Source organism: Stegodyphus dumicola, chromosome X2, assembly GCF_044657685.1.
Source record: "Stegodyphus dumicola isolate Sdum_Otavi_A_Nest chromosome X2, ASM4465768v1".
Classification (NCBI taxonomy): domain Eukaryota; kingdom Metazoa; phylum Arthropoda; class Arachnida; order Araneae; family Eresidae; genus Stegodyphus; species Stegodyphus dumicola.
The window spans coordinates 74,275,564-74,298,866 of NC_140781.1; the positions used below are offsets into that span (position 1 = coordinate 74,275,564).

Here is a 23,303-nt window from a genome sequence, read left to right on the forward strand (position 1 = left end):
TCGCAGAGAAGCGCCAGATGGTCTCCAACAAGATTTTCCAGAAAATTTCAATTTTTATTTTGATTGATTTCTGGAAAATATATTTAAAATTAATAATTATTGTAATATAATTAATTACTTATTTTCTTGATTTGTTTGACAAAATGTGTAATAAATTGCTTACAGTACATCAACCAAATATCTCCGCATACAAAATGTTCTTTTTGACCACTTTATTTCTCTAAAACAGAGATATATTTTTATTTTTTTAAACGAAATGTATGTATGACTCCCGTTTTTTATTTTAAAACGATAACGCGACCTTGTCCCGGATTCCTCAAACTTTTCCAGTTTCTAAAAAAAAACGATTCCATAGTCTGGAAATGATATTTTGGGAAACTCGTAACGCTTACGCTACAATGGATAGTGTTTGACTATCCTGTAAACGATTGATGGTCTTCCTATTACCGATTAAACTAAGTAATCTTGCTGAGACATCATATATTCACTGCTACAAAGCATTCGACGTGTGTCAGTTGTTTTTAGTCTCCTACTAAAAAAGAATGTTGTAGGTCGCTCCTTACTCCTTATCTAAAACGCATAGTTTCCGATATCACAGGCTAAATTTGCATATTCCCAACTTAGTAAACGTTATAATTTTCCTTTATAATCTTTTCTATTTCCTTTTGTTAAAAAGGTTGTCGATTATATGTTTATTTAATACCGAACTCGCAATGTCCCCTAATTCTTTTGAGCAGTGTATGTCTGCAAGATGTTATTCCGTAGTAGAAAAGAAACTGAACCTAAAACTCCATTACAGATCTATGGAGAAAATGTTTTTCCAAACCAAAGAGTAGCACTTCAAATACTCCTTACTATTTCATTATCAAATGCTGGCTATGAACGTTTGTACAGCAAATTAAAATAAATTTTGACATATTTACAATCAACAATAGGACAAGATATCCCCTAAGCCATCTAGCATGTTTAAATGTGGAAAGAGAACAATTTTAAATGACCGACTTTGATGAAGTAATTGATAAATTTGCTTCATCCAAGACAAGAAAAATGTATACTTAGTAATTAATTATATTAATGTATTATAATACTATATTTTTATTAATAAATATATCTACTTATATATAATATATGTTAATCTTTTAATTGTTTAAAAACTGATTTTTCCGCCGACACAGATACATTTTCCAAATCCAATGCTAGTGTAGTTAGGTAGTGACTGTTCTTAATATATTTTAGAGTATTTTATGGCAGATTCAGCATTTTATTATTATTTGCATTATTTGCTAATTACGAATATATTCTATACATTATATTACTGTGGTTTTTTTGGGGGGGCGCCAAAAAAGGTATTTTGCCTCGGGCACCAGTTATGCTCGCTACGCCACTGAATTAATTCTAGTTTTTGCGCAATCGTCAACACAACCTTCTTTCGTTTTCCTGACATTTTAAATTGGTAACGAAAAACACAAAACTAAAAGGAACAAGCACTGAACACAATAAAAGATAAGAAATTAACTACGACCAGTTTGCAAACACTATCAGGCTTAAACTAACAATGGCGAGTGGGAGGAAGTGGACGTGTCAGTAAAACGAGAGAGGGCGGTGGAGCGGGCATTGCAAGGGTGAGTAAAAAATCACTTACTCATCAGAGGGGAAGTTTCCGAGAAAGCCTCGGATATTTTTGCCATAAATAAGCACGATATTAGCAAATTGAACGTTTCGCTCAGTTTTGTGAACATTTTTATTTTTGCTTAAAAAAAAAAAAGAAACTTTCTGTGGCAGGCGTATATAATTCACTCCGCAGATAATCCGCCCGCGGATAATCGTGAGTCTACTGTAATACAGTTGCATAGCACAGTAAACACACACATTTGTCGTTTACCTGGGTAAAGAATTAATCAGTTTCATTTCCAAACGAAAGTGATAAGAAGCATTTTGCTTGAACACGCCATCATTATAGTAGACCTAGCTTAGTACTAATGCGTAAATCAAACTATGCAAGCTAGCAAATGTCTAATACACAGCTGAAAAATATAACGTACACAAACTCACACCTATGCAATGAACTATGAGATGAAGCTGACAATGGTAGTGCACGATGGAAACAAGCAGTTGTCATCAGCGTCCCCCTGTTGTCAGCGTCAGCTCAGTTGAGTAGTCAAGGTTAGCCAACTGGAGCATTAATGCGATCTACCAAAAATGTCCCAGCGAGTTACTACAGTGGGACAGAGTGCCAAAGTCCCTCATCCTGGTACTAGGCCTTATCGAGGTTGAGATATACAGACCTGGGAGACCTCTCAGTGGCTCTCCCCCTGTCGTCAGCATCAGCTCAGTTGAGTAGTCAAGGTTAGCCAACTGGAGCATTAATGCGATTTACCAAAAATGTCCCAGCGAGCTACTATGGTGGGACAGAGTGCCAAAGTCCCTCATCCTTGTACTAGGCCTTATCGAAGTTGAGATATACAGACCTTGGAGACCTCTCAGTGGCGGTGCAGACCCCACAGTCCCTGACCAGCCTTATATGTAGCAGCAAGAACGAAAATGTGGATACTTAATACTAAATTCGTCACTTAATCATCTTTGCCTTGGGGCACCACTCCCTCAGCATCGAATAAATTCATCTTGGTGTCTTGCCTTACTCCATCAGTCTTCGTCACTGGGACTCTGAGGGCGAAAACCCCATTGAGAAGGTCGAGAACATCAGACCATATAGCTTCACCACAGCCAGAGGAACAGACATGACAGTACCAGTATGGTCCTTGCCAAGCCTGAACCAACCTAAGTACAATACTCAGGTTCTAGTCCTGTGAAGTCAAATTATATACCGCCCGTGGTTGAGACTGCTTAGGTACAAATCCTAACCAATACTTCCCAGGAATTCTCCTAAGTCAATCCCCGGGTGGTGGTGGAGGGAGCAAGCTACTACAGTAGAAAGTTCGAAATCCGAATGTCCATTATCTGAAATGATCTAAAATCCAGACTTCAAAGCCACTAATAATGTTTTTCTCGTAGTCTTTACGCATGCACATTTGATTTCCCTCCCTCAGCGCATAATAAAATATCGGGAGAGTCCTCATTCTGAAATTCGCTGAGGCACTAAATAAAATACCTTGTAAGTGAAGAAACAATCATTTCAGCATACATTTGTACGATCAGTAATTTGGCTCATTTGCTGCATATCTGCTTGGCACACATCTCAAACTGAAACATTTCCTCTGATCTGATGCCAACCTTGTGAATCATTATTTCTTATACTTTCCTTGCATCACCGCATGTGTATCAACTCATGACAACTTGAGTAATGACTCATGTAGCGATGCCTAAAAAGTTTTATGTTAGTAATTGAATAACAAAGGAGTATGGTAAACTTTTATGTTTATGTTGTTTAAGTATTATATTTTTTCTTACTTTTTTTAAAAGGACTGATGATCTTTTTACTTTCTCTGTTTTTGTTCTACAAAACAAAAATTGACAGACATAGCAAGCACAGACAACTTTCAATCTGTGAAGTGTTAAAAATGGAAGTTCATTGTTAGTTATAACTGTAGATTGGCACCAACAAGCATTATCTCTTTCTTGGGAAACAGACATATGGGAATCCAATACAGGTGAATTAAACCTCACATGTGGAAGACTGCATTATAAGATCCAACGTCTTTTTCGTTTGGCGCGAGTTCTAATATTATTGATTGCTAATGGAAAGATCGTGGGCATATTAGCATCATTGTGAATAGTGGTGAAATTATTAAAAGTATAGTGTAGCTAGTGCTTGTTTGGGTTATTCGTAAAGTATTTCAACCCATAAATGGCTACTAGAAAACGTAAAGTTGATTCAGAGTGTCATAAAAGATAAACCAGCGTGTCTCATCTGCAATGAAGCTTTAGCAGTCTTCAAAGAATACAGTATTTCCCGTCATTTCACATCTAAGCATAAGAATTCCAATTATGAAGCAATGTCCGAATATGAAAGAAAACAAAATGCAGAAAGTCTTTGTATAAAATTATGAGACCGAAATTTTTTTTCAAGAAGGTAAACAGTATCCAAGAAGCAGCTACATATGCAAGTTGCATTGTAGCATACAATATTGTTAAAAATAATTAAGCTCTCATTGATGGGGAGTTCATTAAACAATGCATGCTCCAAGTTTGTGATGTTTTATGTCCAGATGAGAAAAATAATTTTGAGATTGTAAGCTCATCTCGAAAAATGGTGACTTCTAGAATCGAAGACTACGATAACATTTGACACCACAATTAGAGTCAAAGATTGGCCAGTTTAAATTTTGCTTCATAGCTATAGATGAAAGCACTGATATAAATGATGCTGCTCAATTATTATTATTTATAAGAGTTGTTGATGAGAACTTTGGAATTACCAAGGAACTGGCATGCATATGGTCTCTAAAGGGAAGTACAACGGGATGGGATATTTTTGTGAATTTCAGGAAGGGCTTTTAACTTTAAAACTGTCTATAACAAATATATGTAATATTACAACCAATGGAGCACTAAAAATGAGAGGGAAAAAATCTGGATTGCTTGGATTCTTTAATCAAAAATATCCCGGGAACAATGTTGTTTTTCTAACAATCCCAGGAACAATGTCTGTGTAAATCTTGCATTGAATACAAAACCCGTGCTTGATGCCGTCGTGAAGCTTGTAAATTGCATTTTGAGTTTGAATGCAGATTTCAAGACTACAGTGCTATTCAAACAGAATTGTATATTTTTACCATGCCTTTCAAAATGAATTGTGAAGCAGATTTGCAGCTTGAATTAATTGCAGTTGTTTCTAAATATGCCAAAGTTACATTTTACAATTTATTATCAAAAGTAAGTTTCCCAAATTTAATATCTCACGGCCAGAAAATCTGTGATATGTTTGCTTCATCATATATATGTGAACAAGTGTTTTCAACCATGAGTCTTAGAAAGAATTATTTCAGAAGTAGACTAACAGATAAGCATTTAGCCTCATTCCTTAGAATCAGTACATCTCACTTCGAACCTCAATATAAGGAACTTTTAAAAATGAAATCGGAATTTCATTCATCTCATTAACATATTTAAATTGTAATACTTGTATATTGTTATTAAAATTTTAGAAAAATTTCTCTTGGTGTGATAAACTTTTTCTTCTTGATTTTTGGCCTGCGACTGAAAACATTTGCCCATACCTGCTCTAGAGGATGTTCTGTCTACAAATTACTAGACTCCAAATAGTGGGAAGGGCCACATTGTTCGTCATTGGCTGAAGGTAAGTGGCCTTCTGAAAATCCAGTAGGAAATGAAAAGAAAAGGTTTATATTAAACTATGATAATGATATAAATTTATAGATATAAGTTATTTTTCAACATGTACGAAAATTTAAAAATGGTAGCATATGGATACTTAGATTCATCAAGAATGCACTAAATGGTAAGAAAGTAAAGGAAACTGGAGAATGAAAGGTATATGAATTATTTGCAGCAGAGAACACTCTTGTGGAGTTAATAAAACAAGAAGTATTTGATGAAAAAATTGTTACGAAACTGAAATCAATAAGTTTGTTTACAGAAGGAAAAAATATCATGAGAGTCAAAAACAAGCTGACTGAAAGAAAAGATCATGAAGATTTTATCTGGCCTATGCTGCTTCCAAGCTGTCATAAGCTTGTCGAATATATCATTAAAGATACGTGTTAAAAGATTCACCATGACTGTTTACATGTTTTGATGTCCAAGCTAAGAGAAACATTCTGGATACTTAGAACGTAGAAGGACAATTTGAAGCATTATATTTGAATGACTCAAATATTGAAAATGTGAAGCTAAAATATTGTAGAGTGTTTTATTGTCTTTGCCTGAATACAGAGTTTATGATGCTTCTGGTTTTGAGACCTGTGGAGTGGATTTAGCAGGTCATCTATTTAAAAATCAAGACAAGGCCTGTATTATTTTGTTTACTTGTGCAGTGTACAGGGCCATTCACTAGGAACTCATAACCTCTCTTTCAACTTTCAACTTTTAAGTTTTTTTACTTGGATTGCCCAGATTTATTGCAAGAAGAGGACATCCCATGATTATCTACAGTGATAATGGAAGTAATTTTGTAGGAGCCAACAACCTCTTCAAATTCTTAAAAACCGGGATATCATCGAAACTGAAGCTTCAATAAAACAGAATCCAGGGGAAGTTCAACCCTCAGGAGCTCCCTGGTGGAGAGGGTTTTGGGAAGAGTATGATTCCAATTGAGCGTTTTATGTGATTGTGAAGCTGTAGTGAATTCTAGACCACTCGCATATGTATCCGTTGATTCGGACACCCTTATCCTGTTGACCCTAGCAATGTTTCTGGGAGAAACTAGAGAGGTTGGAGTACCTGACTTGGATCATATTGATAAAATTAACGTAACAAAAGGTTAAGACATCAACAAGATTTGAGGGATATTTTGTTTTAATTGTTTCAAATCAAATCGTTTTAGTTTGAAAATTGGAGATATTGTCCTGACTGAAATGGAAGGAAAATAGAGGACATTCTGGTCGATGGCTAAGGTGATTGACATATATACTGGTAAAAAGATGAAATGTCACAGTAGGTCGAGTTAAAACACCTTATGGAGAAATGGCACAAACCCATTAACAAAATTTCCCCCCTCATCTTTGCCATTTGAAGAGGATCTGAAAGAAGGGAAACTTTCTTTGTCTGATCCATCTCTTCATGTCTCATCAATGAAACAAAAAACTGTCATGACAAGAAGCAGAAGGACTATTAAGTTACCTTCGAGATTTCTGAAATGAGCTTTTAAACTAAGTTATTACTTTGAGCTGAGATTACTATTGCATGTTTTGATTATTAATTGTATATTATTAATCAAAAGGTGGGAGGATTGTCATGTAATTACTCTACCTTTAGGTAAATCTGGCGACAAGTGTGACAAAATAATTTTCTTGATGTTATTGGCATCATCGTTTATGCTTAGAATTAATTTTGTTTTAAAAGAAAAAGTAAAATTCTAATGAGAAAGTAAATTTGTAATCTATTCATTCTCAGCACTGTGTAAACCCAATTAATTCTTGATAAACCAGTTCAGATTTTGTGAGGGAGGAAATAAATTAACTGCTATTTATTTGTTTCCCCTCACATTTTTAAAAATTGATTAAGAGTCAGGACTGCCCTAAACAGAAGAGCATGAAGTATTTACTAAGTAGTTATGCAATAAAATATTTAAAAAATTACAGAATCCCTGCATCAAGAAAAGTGTGCTAATGAGCACAATATGTGAAGTAATTTGAAAATGTATAAATATTGGTGATCCACAGTGAAAAATTATGGCAAATGATTTAATATTTTAATATGATGTATCTATAATTTGTGTCTCTTGATTATCTAAGTAAAGTCATCAGCTCTTTCAAACTTCTGCTGGAATTGGCGCATTTTTGGCAGAATCTGTGTCAAATATTTTGGCCAATGACATTTGATAAGCACATGTTTCACTTTCGTATGTTTAAATCTGCTTTTAACAGGGTTGCCATGCTGCCTGGAGAACCGGAAGAAGTCTGGAAATTCTGAAATTATCCAAAAATTTCAGGGAAAAGTCAGGGAATTTAAATATTTTAATCAAAATCTGGAAAAGTCAGGGAATTTCATACGGCGACCCCCCCAAAAAAAGCGAGTTTTGTGCTAACGTTGGAAGCGATCACTTTCTTGGTGAATTAAGGTATTGCATGTGCTTCATTCGGGCAGCTGGCATAGAGCCAATTTTCACAATTCCAATTAGATTGTCTTTTAGAAAGGAAAAGCAAGTTTCCAGTAACCTTGAGAATCGCAGGTGCAGTGCATGTTAAACTAAACAAAATACTTATTCTCATATAAAACAAAATTGGTTCATTCCTACTACAGTACAAAGTCCGTAATCTGGACGTCCAGTATCCGGAATAATCTATAATCCAGACCTCAAAGCCACAAACTTACGCATGCACGCAAAGCCAGTAAAGCGTTGATGCATTTGCGCTTCCGATAGTGAAGAAAGTGACAGAGAGGTTATTAAAAATGAAGAAATTTTGATTGACAAGTTAGTCGGTATTCTTGACACAGCAATTGCAGGATCTGAACAGTGGAACTTTGTAACTGAACAAGGAATTACGTCTATTTATAGAGTTAAAAAAAAGTATTAGCACAAAAAACGATGCAAATTACAGGACTTGAACAGTGGAACTTTGTAACTGAAAAGGAAATTAGGTCTGTTTATAGAACTAAAGAGAAAGTATTAGCACAAGAAATGAAGCAACTTAAACAACTTGCATTGAAAGAACTGTTTAATAAAGTAAACAAATATTAAGCTGTTTTTTTGTAAATTTTGATACCCTTTAGATCAATATTGCTCTTTATTTCATAAATTACGGTTTTCATATTTTTAATTGTATAATTTCTGCGTGCCATCTTACCACATTTAAATTGATGATCTATAATCTGGAAAAACCCCTAATCCGGTATAGCCGAAGTCCCGACGAGTCCAGATTACGGACTTTGTACTGTATATGGTACCATGGAAGTTTGAATCAAAGAATATGTATTGTTAAGAAGGAAAACTTCTCTGAAACAGGAGTGGCTCTGCTGCAACGTAAAGGGAAACAGCTTTGCATGTGCAAAATATGTGCTGCCAAAGCTCGAAGCCGGTGTTGAAGTTCGAAGGTCATGTTATGAAGAGTTCATAAAATGAATATTGTTTAAAATTTCTTTAAACTTTAAAGCAAAAGAAAATATTTTTTCACGGAAGTAAAATAATTAATGGATTAATTATTTTGAGAGAGGGAAAACTTCGAAAATCCGTGTTTAAATTATTGCGAAAAATCAAAGAAACGTTATGTAAAAGAATGTTTCTTCTTAACATGTGTTCCTCAATTTCCTGTACACATCGCTGAGAGAGAAATTCTGACCGCCAGGTTCCGTCACCATATCACTTGGTGATTTCTCCCTCCGGTATCTAGCGGCGCAATCGCATTACGTCTATGGAACCTTTCTTTTTTATATAGACATTGTTCGGTTAGAACACAGAGTATAATGACACAGAGTACTTTGGTTAGAATACGTATCGTTATACTCCGTGGGCTAGAATAACCTCCGTATTCTATTCTAACCTCCATGTACAGTACACACGGTTTTTGGCGACATTATGATGAGAAGTAAACGGGTCATTTTGGTGTTGGCGACAAATTTCAAAATCGTGCCACGCCTTACCATATTCTAAGATTTTACCACAAAATCTTTTAAACCTTTTTTTTTTTTCCTTTTTAATAAATGCCTTATTTGTCATTTTGCAGTAAAACAAAAAAGAATACTAAGCAGTCATCTAGGCTAACCATTAAATATAACTACATTCGCTAAAATATCGTTGATTATTCTAATTTGATTTTAAGTAATTATCTTTATTTTTATCTTATTCATATCGTTTAATGTTGTTTCTTCCCTCTAAATTTATTTATTATTGGTAAATAATACTTTCAAATTTCAGGAAATTTTCTCTGGTAGAATCCTGAAATTAATCCTAGCAGTATGTTGACATACCATCACGAATTTTAATGCACATATTTTTTTGCTTATATATGCTACTGAATAAATATAAAATACCTGAATTTATTTAAAAATATCATTAAATATATTTCTTTCTTTCGTTTAGCTGCAAAATGTGCAAAAAAAGGATATATTTAATCCAGATTAGGCAGATTCAAATCTCAATCTTCAGTGGAGAAAACAATTCACATTATAATTAAAATAGTAATGCTTTGAGGGATTATATATATATGTCATATCTAATTGGCAAATTCTTAGGTAATACCATAATTAATTTACCTCTTAGCACAGCCAACGTGCATTACGAGGTTAGACTGGAATATCATTAAAACACGCCTGGAAAACCTAGAAAAGTTAGGAAATTTCATTCTCTTGTTTGAGTGGTAACCCTGTTTTAATACGTTGAGTCCGGCACCGAATTTGCTGTCCTTTCCGTTCAGCCGGTAACTGGTTGGGTTCGGCTTAGCTGGTTACCTTATCAGGTTCAATGTTCCGTCTTACTTTCTTTGGAAACATGCAAGGACCTGACTCGGAACAGAGAGCTTACTAAAGCTATGTTCAATAACTGTGGGAAGTAGACAGGATACACAAGAAGGATATACAAAACCCTTTATTTTTCTCTCTTTACAATAATTTCCGTACTTTGGAATACAAAGACCCACTACTTGTGGTCTAAACGTAAGAATATAAAAATATAACTAAACGCTAACTTAACTTTGAAATAATAAACGTGGAAGATTGGCCTTATATTAACAGGAAGCCGTATGTAGTACAGAGAACTGTTAACACTACAATACGTTTAAAATTATCAAGAGGATTAAACCTCTGGCCTGGAAGGCAACCAGCAACTGAGTAAAACTTCTAAGGTAAGCGGCCTGCTTCGACTAACTCCTTCCTCTCTCTCGCTTGGCAAAAAGCCACAACTTAAGTACTTGGCGTTCGCCAGACAAATTTTGCATAAATAAGTTAACGCTTTGAATTCTGGCTGGAAGTAGAAAATAAGAAGTGATAGTAAAGATTTAAAATAAAATAAACGTTAGTAAAACTTAAGATCCTTACAACCTTGGTAACAAAGTCGGCTTGATCCAGACTCATAACAAAATGTTACCAAACAGTTGTTACGTATTGTAATATGTGTAAAGCTAAGCCGTATTTTTGTTTATAATGTTTCAATAAATTTTATTAAAACTACATTTTATGACATTTCATCGAGACTATATTTATTTTTTAACTTTAATACTATCGGTGCCCAGGGACCATATGGAAAGTTAATTGAGGGCCGAAGTTGGCCACATTGAAAGTTCACTGCCGGCCACATGGAAAGCTTGACCCTGGGCTCAATATGTTAAAAATATGTTGGCTTTTATATATAAAATTCAGTTTTTTCTTGAAATCATATCATGCTAGTCATATATAAGATGATAGCAAATTAGATGGCTGTTTTTGTAATTTTGAAGTGCAAATTTCTTCTTCCATTCATCTGGCTGCAATTCATGGTAGGATGACTTTATTGATTTTTCACTTTCTGGACAGTAAAGCTTTGGCTGCAAATATAGCTTGAGATTTTAATTTGTGGGCTTAGCAGTTTTATTTTATATTGAATATTTTCTTTTTCTTCTCTTTTTTACTTATCTTTGTACATAAACTGATTTCGAAGCATTCTGATATCCCATGTAACCAGTGATTTCTACTTGTATGTTTTTATTTGTATCATCAGTTACCATCAGTGGTTTGGCTTTTTTTCTAATTTAGTGTGTTAGTATCTGGTATAAAAAAGGGCCCATACTCAGAAGCTTATTAATAATTTGTAGAAAATTTTATTATACAACAAAACAAGGTAAAAGAAAACATTTTCATTGAACTACAGCTATGTAAAAATGCTTTAAACATCTACAGTTTTAATTTGTATTAACAGCAAAATGAATGCCAGTCTTTGAGGCATCAAATATTATAATGCATTGATCAAAACATGGTTGTCACAATTTCACATTAATAAATGGACAGAAAACTAAATGTCTGTCTTGTGTAAACAAACAGCTAATTGTAGTTCAATTCTTTTTGCCAGGTTTCAGCACTTTATAATGACAAAGAGGGGTATCCCATTATATACCATTACCATATTCACTTCTGCTTTTCCCTATCTAACTATTCCTGCATGTTACAGTTTTATTTTTCCTGTTCTTGACAAAATTTGACTGATATTAATTCACTAACCGAAGCAAATAAAATTTACTGCTGTAAATATGGTCTGGCTTCCTTCAACCCAACTTTACTTCATTCTACTCTCTAATGAACCTTTATTACCATCGTTTAGTATTTTTTAGTATTACATTTTCCACAGTATGATTTCTTTAATGCAATAAAATTTCATTGTATGGGAATAAGAATATTTTAAAATGTTCTGTGATATTTTGTGATTCTGAATAAAGTTGATATTTTTTATTTAGTGTTATTAAGCAAAATAAGCACGTGCTTAGGGATTAAATAAAAGAGGTACCATGAAAAGGTTCTCAGAAACTCAGGAAAAGGGCCACCACAAAAAGTTTTCATTGTCGATTTTGCCACGAAATTTACCGCGCAAGCAAATCAAGTCCGGGGAGGAGGGGAAAAGGGAGCAAATTTATGTGCAAGCACCATAACCTTTTAAGTACTTAGGATTAGTTCTGTAAGCCTTAATCTTGTTCTGACCTGAGCTACGGTTTAGGTGCGGTTTAAAATGTTCTGTGATATTTTGTGATTCTGAATAAAGTTGATACTTTCTATTTAGTGTTTAGAAGATCTCAAAGACCAGTAGAAAGTAATATAGACATCATAATAGCTAAGCAGAATGAGGCTGTACCCATTGCTAAAGGAACGTAGTGAATGTAAGTGCATGGTTTCAGTTAGGAGGAAAAACATTTATTGGGACGTTATTGTCATTTAACACCCACCAAAGTTCTTTGTGTGGATTTATACACTGGTACCTAAAACTGTTTTCATTAAATTTGATGTATTTTAATTTATGTGTGTTTTTAATAGATATATTTTTTTCTATATGTAGGAGCATCCAGGCGAGCTTTGCGATACCCACGGAAGTTCTCTGTTATACCATCACCACTTTTAGCTATAAAGTGGTGGCGTATTTGTCTTGACGAAGCACAGATGGTAGAAAGTGTTACTTCTAAAGCAGCTGAAATGGCATTGCAGTTACATACTATCAATCGTTGGTGTGTAACTGGTACTCCAATTCAGAAGTCAGCAAAAGGTTTGTTTAGTAATTTTTAACTATTAATATGTCCTGAAAATTATATGTTAACCCTGTGAGTGGCATGACTGCCTTTATCAGATGAAGTGATTTATTACCATTTTGTATATAGTATCTTGCTATTTGAAATAGTTATCTTTTGTATATTCTTTAATTAGCTAAATATCATTCTGATGAATGAAAATCATGAAAGCAAGAACTAAAGTAAGTGATTACATAAATCAAAGTCAAAAATACGTGTAAATGCAGTTGATCATGTTCTGATCGAGGGTTTAAAATAATGTTTCATTTTTGATGCAAGAATTGTTTCAATATATTTATTGAGCATTTCAAGAGATAGTTCTTTTGATCTTGAACTCTCAATATTTGTGAAAAAATACATATGAATCTGCAAATCTGAAGTTGCATAAATTATGAAAAATTAGCTGTTAAAACACTGAATAGGTAGATACAAGAATGGGCAACAAAACCTAATAAACAGCAATATTTAGTTATGCAGCACTATTTTATAACTTGAAAAATTTCACAATGCTGTTTCCTTGGTTCTGTATAACTCTCTTTCTGAACAGAAATACTAACTAATAATTAAATGCTCATAGAATTTTACTTTACCTGTATCTCTTCATCTATAATTGTTATTTCAGTTATTTTCAGTTAGGGCCTGCTCAAATTTTAAAAAAAAAAAAAAAAATCATGCAGAAAGGACACTTGTTTTGTTAATAGTGATCTGGATGAAATTAAAGGAAAAGAAAGAAACTTAATAATTAAAAAATTGACTCCAAATTCAGTAATTGTAAAAATCATATTTATTAAGTTGGTTCATAGCCCGGTCATATTTGTACTATACAAATGGTACACATTTAGTGTAATTGTCAATAATGCTGATTATTGTTTGTGTAATACAGATATGATTTAGCAAAGAAAAAATCAAAACATTTGTATATTTTACAACAGGTGCAGTTATCAAATTGAATAAAAGTGCTAGTTTGAGAATTGTACACATTTCTATTTGGTATATGAAATGCAAATTCATCTCTGACACAACTGAAAGGTCTTATATATATATATAACAGGGGTGGCCAAGCTTCTTGATAGACCGAGCCATTTTTCAAAATTTGGAATTTTTTGCCAGCCACAATTAAATAACTATTTAAAAGATATGCAAATGAGGTATTAAAATTTTTTTACAGAAATTCTATTTATTGAAAACCTATAAATAAAAGTACAAAATGTGTGTATTGAATTTAAATATTAGAAATTAAACACATTTATTTTACTTCTGTTGATAATTCTTTAAAATTTGGTGAATAACTGGTGACAGCACTTCTCATTAATTCTTTGAGATGCTGGTTAGTTAATACTGATTGGTGTTAGAATTTCACAAATTTTAAAGTGGAATAAAATGATTCAAATAAGTACGTTGTTCACGTTGTGATAATTCACAAGGCAGTCGCATTGTAAGAAAATCCGACGAATGGAACTGTTATGCCGCTGTTTAGGTTCGTTCGCACAGTTTTCGATGAGTTATATCATTCTTTACTTAGACGGAAATAAAATTTGTTACATATTTGTTGACAGTAATTTAAAAGTCATTTTGAAACACTCATGGAACGATAATAATTTTTTAAAATATAATAACACAAAAATGAAAAGGGAACTTGGGTACATTTATCAAGAGCCACGAGTAATCCTTCAAAGAGCCACATATGGCTCGCGAGCTGCAGGTTGGCCACTCTGATATATAAAAGTTGAAAAAAAAATTCTGAATTGTAATGAACTTTATATCTCTTGTACTCATCCCATATTTCTGCATGTTTCATCTATATTTTAAATTACAAATTTTCACCAAGCTTGCATTTAAATTACAAATTTTCACCAAGCTTGCATTTAAATTTTTTTCTTATCTTCAGTTGCAAAGCTGACTTCTTAATCATCTTTCTGTTATTTAACTAAGGTCATGCAAATGTTCAAAACAAAAATGCAGTTAAAAAATTTACGCAGTTTATGCTGTCGTTGATACTGAAATAAAGGCTTCAAGACCGAAATAATGAGAAAATAAGCTTATGAATAATTTGAGATTTGTAAAGAGCTGTGGAAAACATAAGCTTTGATAGGTGCCAAACATATGACTTGGGCTTAAAATCATAAAATTTTTTAAAAAAAGTATAAAGCATGTTGTACTCTTTGCTGTTATTTTCCCAGAAATGGAAATAGAAGGAGGGAACAAAGGCATGAGACCTCACAGTATGATACAGGAGTTGAAAACCAGTTCGTGAATAGCAAAGATGCTTGGAAGAAAAATAAGTGTGGTTTTTTTTCTTCTGCAGAGGATGTTATGTTAACCACTTGCGCTACGACTAAACTTCTCGGTTGTGGTGCTGTCTGCTACAATATAACAAGCGGTAAAGTGTCTCATTTACGCTGCTCCATGTCTGCGAATGCAATCCAGAGCTGTAATTCTAGAAATAAACAATCTCATTGTTAGGCGACATGTGCACCACGTTATTTTCATTTTTGCAATAAATGACTATCGACGTGGTGTTCACGTCGCTCGCGGTTTGAGACGAAAGCATCTCGACGAGCGTGGCACGTCTTTTTAGCGCAAGTGGTTAAGGAAACTAGAAACTAGATGGAGGAGAATTAACTTACACAAAGTGGCATGAAAGGGAAACACAGTCTTATTAAAAGATGAAATTAAAATCTGGAGAGAATTTGAGGACAATACTGGTCTGATAAAAATTGAGTTAGCGAAGAAACTGGGTATTTCTGTGACAGCACTAAAAACTGTTGTCTTTGATAGAAAAAAAAGTTGTCTTGTGTATCCAGTATTCCAGTGAATGGCTACATGTTAATGGAGTTGTCAAAAGAAATAGCACTTCGATTGAATGTGAAGGAAGCTTTTTTATACAACTGAATGGCGGCGTAAATTTAAACTTCGGTGTGGATTCTCATGTTATTATCTCATGTTAAATGGAGAATCAAAAAATGTTTCTGCTATGTCAGTTAAAGAATGGTTCAAGTATATATCCACCAAAATAGATAGATTTGAATTAAAAGACATTTTTAATATTGATGAAAGTGCTGTTTAACTTTATGCCTGCAAAAAACCATAGCCTTCAAAGGTGACCAGGGTCATGAAGCAAAGTAAAGAATTTCTCATTTTTTGTTTTTTTTACATTATGCAAATGCTGATGATACAAAACAAAATAACTCCTTTAGTTGTAGGAAACCCACAAAGACCAAGGTGCATCCAACATGTTAAAACTGTACTAATAGAATATAAATAAGAAAGCATACATGCCTATGGACATTTTTTCAGAATGGCTCAAGGAGACAAAACTGCAAAATTTTACTTTTTTATGGCCCAATGTACCATCTATCCTTAAAAGACAGATTTGTTGCAAAATGTGAAAGTTAAAAAAACATTTTTTAAAATCTTCCCCTGGTGGAAAATTTCCTCAGTGTAGTACAACCTTTAGATTTGAGTGTTATCAAGAATTTAAAAATGTTCTTTAAGAAAAGGTTGATTCAGATAGCCTTTCAAAATGTAAGTACAAAAAATGCACAGAAAAATTTATGTATTCTTAGGCTATGAACATGATTTCATTTGCTTGGACTCAAGTAAAAACACAAATGGGATCTTACAAACCCACACTCAAGTGAAAAAGTCAAAGTTAAACGTAATGATGAAACTGTGATTATGGATGAAAAACACTGAAAGCTCCTGGAATTTCAGTCGAGGAATACATAAACTGTGATACCAGTGTAATGACATTAGATTTGTGTACAGTTGAAGAACTCGCTGAAAACATTTTACCAGATGATCATTTAAGTAGTGGAATGAAGAAGAAATAATCTCACCTTTGTTTCAAAATGCTGTCTACTGCATTGACACCCTCAAAAATTTCTTTGTGTGTAAGAATACAAGAAAAAACATTTCAAGAGCTGAATACTGCTTACGATTCAGAATCAAAACTCATAATTAAGAAACCATTTAAAGACTTTAAAAAAAAGTTAAATTTGGTTTAAATTTCTTGGCGGGGGTTACTTTTTCAGAATGGTAATTCAAATAAAGGTATGACTTGTTCCCTCTCAATTTTACATAATTGCATAGAGAAATTTGCATTCTTATGATATTAAAAATATTAAATTTTTATTAATGTCATTTTTTAAATATTGATTAAAGATAATTGTTTAACTAGTTTAATTGTGTTTAAATATTAATACTAACTAGATATTTATTTAAAATAATTCTGAGTTTATTTGAACATAGTTAATATTTTAAGGAAATTGAAAGTATAATAATAAAAATGCATAAAAGCATTAGTAGGTTAATAGTATCAAAATTGTGCTGCTGGTCCTGAATTAAAATTTCGTTTATACATCTTTTTCATTTATACTTTATTTGTGGATGGTCCTCTGAAGGACATATAAACAGTTTTCCATTGTATATAACAGAGTAAAGACATGAGTATTCAGAAATATGGTATCATTTAAATACAATTGGGTTAAATTACAGTTGCTGAGAGCCTGTTCAGTGCACACTAGCCCGTTACGGCACATAGTAAACCATCCATGTACAGTAAACCCTTGCTGAATGTGAGGGTTACGTGGTTAATGCATTGTGCAACCAGCAAAATCACAGTTTGCAAAGTTAACTTTTTATGTGAAAAATATGTTAGATGTAATTTATATTAAGAAAGCATGTATAATTTAAATAAAACTAAATATCATTATAATTAAAAGGGAAAAACAAAGCAAATGTTAGTCGAAAGGATTTTTATTAATAAGTATGGGATAAAATTATTCTTTTTTGTTTTCGATTGCTCTTTTTTGCTGTTGATTTTTGCTTAGGATTCTGTTTCTATGCCTTTTTTAACAATTTGTGGGGTTTCTTATGAATTAAAGGTACTTTATCATCTTCATTATCACTGCTTTCACTGTCCACTCATATAAAGATCATCCAGTTCTTCATTCGTCATTTCTTGATTAATTCTTTGTCTTCTCTCCTTCTTCCATATCTGAAAATTCTTCACTGCCAGTTGCTTTTGCAATGTGTATAATTTATTTGGTTTCATTTTCAGTTGATGGAAAACCTTTAAAACTGATAGCTCCTAGCCAGAGCTGATGTAGTACATTCATCATTGATGAATGAATGTTGAACCATGTATAAATGAAAATCTGGCATTGCACAAATTAAATGGGCACAATTAAATGTATTAGCCCAATGTGTTAACATATGTAAAATTAAACATTAAAATCACTTCGACAAATCCAGATTTGCAAAGGTACCTGAACTAGAATTATCTTCTTATGTACAGAGGGTTAAGTATGGGTAAAGCAAGAGTGCATTACATATTCAAGTTTATAATGCAATTGATGCATTATGCAGGAAAAAAAAAATTGTAAGCACTGGCAAGAAAGTTTAACGTAGAGAAAAAATGTAAAGCAGGATTTAATCAGAGTGCATTTTTGAGAAAACAAAATTGGTAGTTGTTTGGAAAGTATTTTATCCCTACCTTGAAGCAGATGTACTGAGATATATCCGTGAAATTCGCAAGAATGTATTTCTTATATTTGTTGAAATGATTTAGAGTGAAGCCCAAAAGATTGTTAAAATATGAAAATTCCTGAAAGTTAATTTGATGGAAGTTACCGGCTGAGCAAGATCTTTCATTAAAAAAATGAGCATGTGATTCAGTGTCCAACTTCAATGTTGTAGCAGTTTTCCTACACTTACCAAGTGAAACTACTCACATTTAAGAAACAGTTTATATATAGAAAATTATATAAGCTAAATGATTTATTTTGTTTTTCCTTCTGTGGGTTTTGCATCATTTGTAAATGTTAATTGTGATTATATGAAATACAATGTATTTTATATTTTGCTTTCTCTAATTTCATTCATATAGTTCATAAATATAGTATATAAAAATTAAGAAACTGTTGAGAGAGCTACATGTTTTATTTATTTTAATCCTATCTAACTTCGTTTGTCACTTCTAATGCTTTAATAACATTTTGTTTTTATGTAAATGTATTAAGTGACTAATATGCAGCTGCTGACCTTTGTGTAAAGCCTTAACAATTTGGTATTTAATTTAAAATGTAGATTGAAAATTTAGTCAAACACTCAGTATTTAGGTTAAAATTACATGATGAATTACGACTATTGGAGAAATTAAACAACAAGAATTTGCATTATATTTCTAAATTTCGTAGGACTAGTTTTGATGGTTTTACAAATTTACAAACAAATAGGACCATTGTCTTATTATATTTACATTATATACACTATGTACTATGGCCGTAGAAGAAAGCTGATCTCTCATAATGAACGACTTTACGCTTAGAATTCGGAGACTTAAGTATCTGAACAGCGACGTCGTTCAGCCATTTTAGGACTGTGTGAGGACAATCCCAAGGTGACTGTGATTTCGGAGAGAGACCTTTCTGTTGAATTGCATTCCACAACTGCACCTTGTCTTCCTTTTTTGAATTGGATGTCCTGTAGCTCTCATGTCATATCGGATCATCATCTTCTCCCTCCCCAAGTAGACTTGCTCTTGTGCAAAATTCTGTATCACCTCAAATTATGCCTGAAGATCTTGGATGTACTCCTCGGGCGATGAAGGTTCATTCAGACGGTGACCAAACAGGAGATCACAAGACAGATGAAGGTCACGATTGAAGAGCAATCTGAGATGAGGGATAGCCAGGAATCTCAAGGACAGCACTGCGATAAGACAGTAAAAATTGATGTAACTTCTTGTCCCAGTCCTGTTGGTTTTTGGAAACCACCAAAAAATTAATTATTAATTACCAAAAATTACTTATTAAGGATAGTTCGATTAAACCTCTCTACCATGCCATGTGATTGGAGATGTAAAAGTGTTGTTTGGGTTTTTTAATGCCCAAGTAGCTTGCAGACTTCTTTAATTACAGTCAAGGTAAAATTTCTCCCCTGATCGGAATGCAACTGAGGCACTATGAACCTGGAAATCCAATGTTGTATCATTACCTCTGCTATTGGGACAGCCTCTTGATCAGGAATAGGATATGCTTCAGGCCACTTGGGGAAGTAATGAATGACAAACATAATGTATTTGTCGCCATCAACAGTTTGTGGCAGAGCTCCTAGAATATCAAAGGTGATGTGTTCAAAATGTGTTCCTTGTAACAATGTAGTTTCCTTGGCTGCGTTTCTTGGGTCTTTTTCATCCCGCACAAGCATCACAAGTTTGGCACTACTTTTTCACATTGTCCTTTGTATTACTAAAGAAGGGCTCTCAAAATCTGTGCAAAATCTTCAGACCTCCTGTAGGACTGTTATATAGTTGCAACTAGGAACTACTATGTAGTTCTTATACAACCAAGGAACTAAATACAGGTGCGCGTGGGATCCGTGATCTTGGAAATATCAGCTGCCATCAGAAAGCCTTTCCATTCTCCGGTTTGAATTTCTGGTATAAGGCGATGTTTTGAATGTGGAGCGAGTCCCAGGGAGCCCTGTATTGTTTTGTCATAAGACTAGATCGAAACATCCTGTCAGGTAGGTTTCATGTTTGAAGACTCCATTAAGTCAGTTATGGGTTTAACCCTTTCAGGGGCGGTGGTTTCGCCGTGAAAAGCATTTTCAACATTATTTTTAATTTAGAAAATTTGGTTTTCTTTTCTCAAAACTGCTGCTAAAATTAAATTACTTCTTAAAGCTGATAACAGATGGCAGCAGCAAACCTTTCTGGGCATCCATTAATTGATACGAATCATTCAAAAATAGCTTCTTTTGCACACTACTCTTTTTGACCCATTTTAAAAACAAAAAACTTAAAAATTTTTAATTTTTCCACAATATATTTTATAAGCAGGCATCAATGAGTAATGAAATGTCCTTAGTTCACAAAATAAAGTAATGGAACCCTTTTAATTTTGAATGTTTTCATTGCGGTTTCAGTATGAAACCACCGCCCCTCTAGGACATCGAAGAAAGGATCAGATGACACTGTCGTGAGATTTTTTGCAGTTGTGTTTATTGCTTTCGGATCACTGCTGTAAACAGTTGCACAATATCTTCATTTGAGTTGCTTCAAAGATGAGGATTTATGGAGCTTTTGAGAGAGGGAAAACATTTCTTATTTTTTAGAGACACAGAGCATGCTGAAAAACACTCACAGTTGCGTTTTTATTATGCTTCTCTTAGCGGTCGCTTTTCTCATGCTTCTAGTTCATAGTAAAATAATTGTATGCATCTTAATTTATTTTATTTTTACATATAATTTTCTTAGTTTTAAACATAATTTAAAAAAAATATTTCATAGTTTTATGCAAGTAATTTAGTGCATTATTAGTTACTTTTTGTCTCATACTTTTTTGTTTCCTGTTTTAAATTTTTATTTATAATTAAAAATATGTGTTTATGCAAATATTACTTACTTCATTAGTTGTTCAGTAATTTACTAGTATAATCTGCAATTTGGGTTACGTTCAGATACTTTTCAGCGAAGTAAAGATAAATAAGCAAATGTTTAGTCTTAAATGCTCTAGACGGGCGCTGGTTTCATGGGGAAACCGGTCCTCTTTCCATAAAGGGGGACGAAAATTTTTTTTTTTAAACTCATTTATGTTGTCTATAGGACCATTGCATGTCATTATGCTTACTTTTTCATAACTTTTAAAAAATCATAACATAGTGCCCATGAAAGGGTTAATGTTGCCGTCTTCCAACTGGTCTTTCCTGACTTCATCATCACTCCACTGGTCACGATCAGCTGATGTTGAAGTTCTAACATCTCAGATGACCAGATTAGGCAGCAGTCTAAGAATAGCTTGGTGGACTGCCTCTAATTTCATGGCATACACTAGTGCTTTTTAATTCGTTGTCTGCCATTCGTAGAGCCTGTTGTACTTCAGGATCCCACATGCCATCGATGAAGTACTGCAGGGAGTGGATTTCCCTTGTTTTTCTCGGGCACTCCGAAAAGGCAAGGTGAGAGAGCCTTTCAACATCTGTAGCAAGCTCCGGTCCGTATTTCTGTGGACTTCTGTTGATGGGATTTTAATTGAAGCTTGCTAAAGTCTATTGGGCGCATTGGAGCCAAAGAACGGTTCTAATGTGCCCAATAGATTTTTGAAGTCTAGCCTTTGGTTTTTGGGGAAGGGTCTGAAGGATCTTTGCTGTATCTGCTCTCAGAGAAGCGGCAAGATAACAGGCCTTGGCTTGGGAATCAAATCTATTCATTTCCGACTTATATACTTGGCAGCAGGTCTTATAATCATATGTGGATAGCTTGAGAGGGGGACGAGAAGGCATGGGTAAAAATCTAAAACCATATGAACTTTATAATTGGTTTGTTTTGTTTATAAAAGGAAATTTTATAATTAGTTTTTTGTTCCACGGCAGAAATTCTCTCTTCTATTTGTTCTACTTTATTTTCAATCGTGTTGCTTCACCAACCATAGCCTCAGATTTGCTTTCCATTATGTAGGTAATTTCTCTTTTAAGTTCTTGATCTGCTTCAATCATTCTTGACGAGCTTTCATCTCTCCTTTAATGAATTCTTGCCCCATTTCATCTTTTCTTTGACAGAGTTGATACCCCCTTCCATGTTTCCTTGACCTGCTTTGATCTCCTCTTTGACGGATTTGATGGTCCCTTCCATCTTTTCTTACAATGGGGCAAAGGCAGTCACCAGCTGTTTCAGTTGCTCCTCCGTCGCTCTTGTCACCGGCATTCAATCCCACTTCTGACACCAAAATGTGTTGCATGCATATGGAGTTGTAATGGATTGATTGCCCAAGTCTGATAACATGATAATAAAATTTATTTTCATCAAAAGATATATTTCAAAATTCTTGAATTTTTCACAGAAATATTCGCATCAGACAGCATAATCAGCTGTTGCACTTCAAATTACTAAAAACGTTGAAGGTAACGCAATGAAAGTATATCTAAAGAGAAAGCTAACTCAGATTTATCTCAGTTCATTTGGAATTACAAATCACAACAACAATAAGTAACTAAAAGCAGATGCTCTCTCTTCTTCGCTAAATAGATTTCAACTGGCCTGCGAGATATTTCTAGTCCTTTCTGCTTGTTGAAATAATTGAAATGTAATATCAGGGTAGAATTATGATTACAGCTAATGTACTGGCCAGTTACATTTATTCAGTTACAATACTTATTATGAGGATAGGGGAACTTGGCCAAAATGTCTTTAAATTTGGCAACAAAATAAGTTGATGAAACCGTTGTAAGCCTAGCAATATGTTGTCAAAGTGCCAAGATACGTATTTACTGTATGTTAAATGAACTTGCCCCTATATTCTTACTTTTCTGGCATAGCTTTCTCCTAAAATTTGTATCGTGCAGCATTACCCAGAAAAATGTAGCAATTTTACTTATAATTCTACTAAAATTACCTAAGGACACTTTTACTTATAATTCTACTAAAATTACCTATTTGTAACAATACATACATAAAAACAAAACAAATAAAGAAATGTATGG

General features: G+C 33.6%; 1 protein-coding gene across 3 annotated transcripts in view; it reads left to right on the forward strand.

Moving 5' to 3' along the window:
• Positions 1 to 23,303, forward strand: part of LOC118199219 (E3 ubiquitin-protein ligase SHPRH) — a 248,889-nt gene that overhangs the window by 70,613 nt on the left and 154,973 nt on the right. For all 3 annotated transcript variants that reach the window (XM_085809803.1, XM_085809804.1, XM_085809805.1), the window contains exon 9: positions 12,593 to 12,796. In XM_085809803.1, coding sequence (XP_085665929.1) covers positions 12,593 to 12,796 — 204 coding nt within the window. The remainder of the gene's footprint in view (positions 1 to 12,592; positions 12,797 to 23,303) is intronic.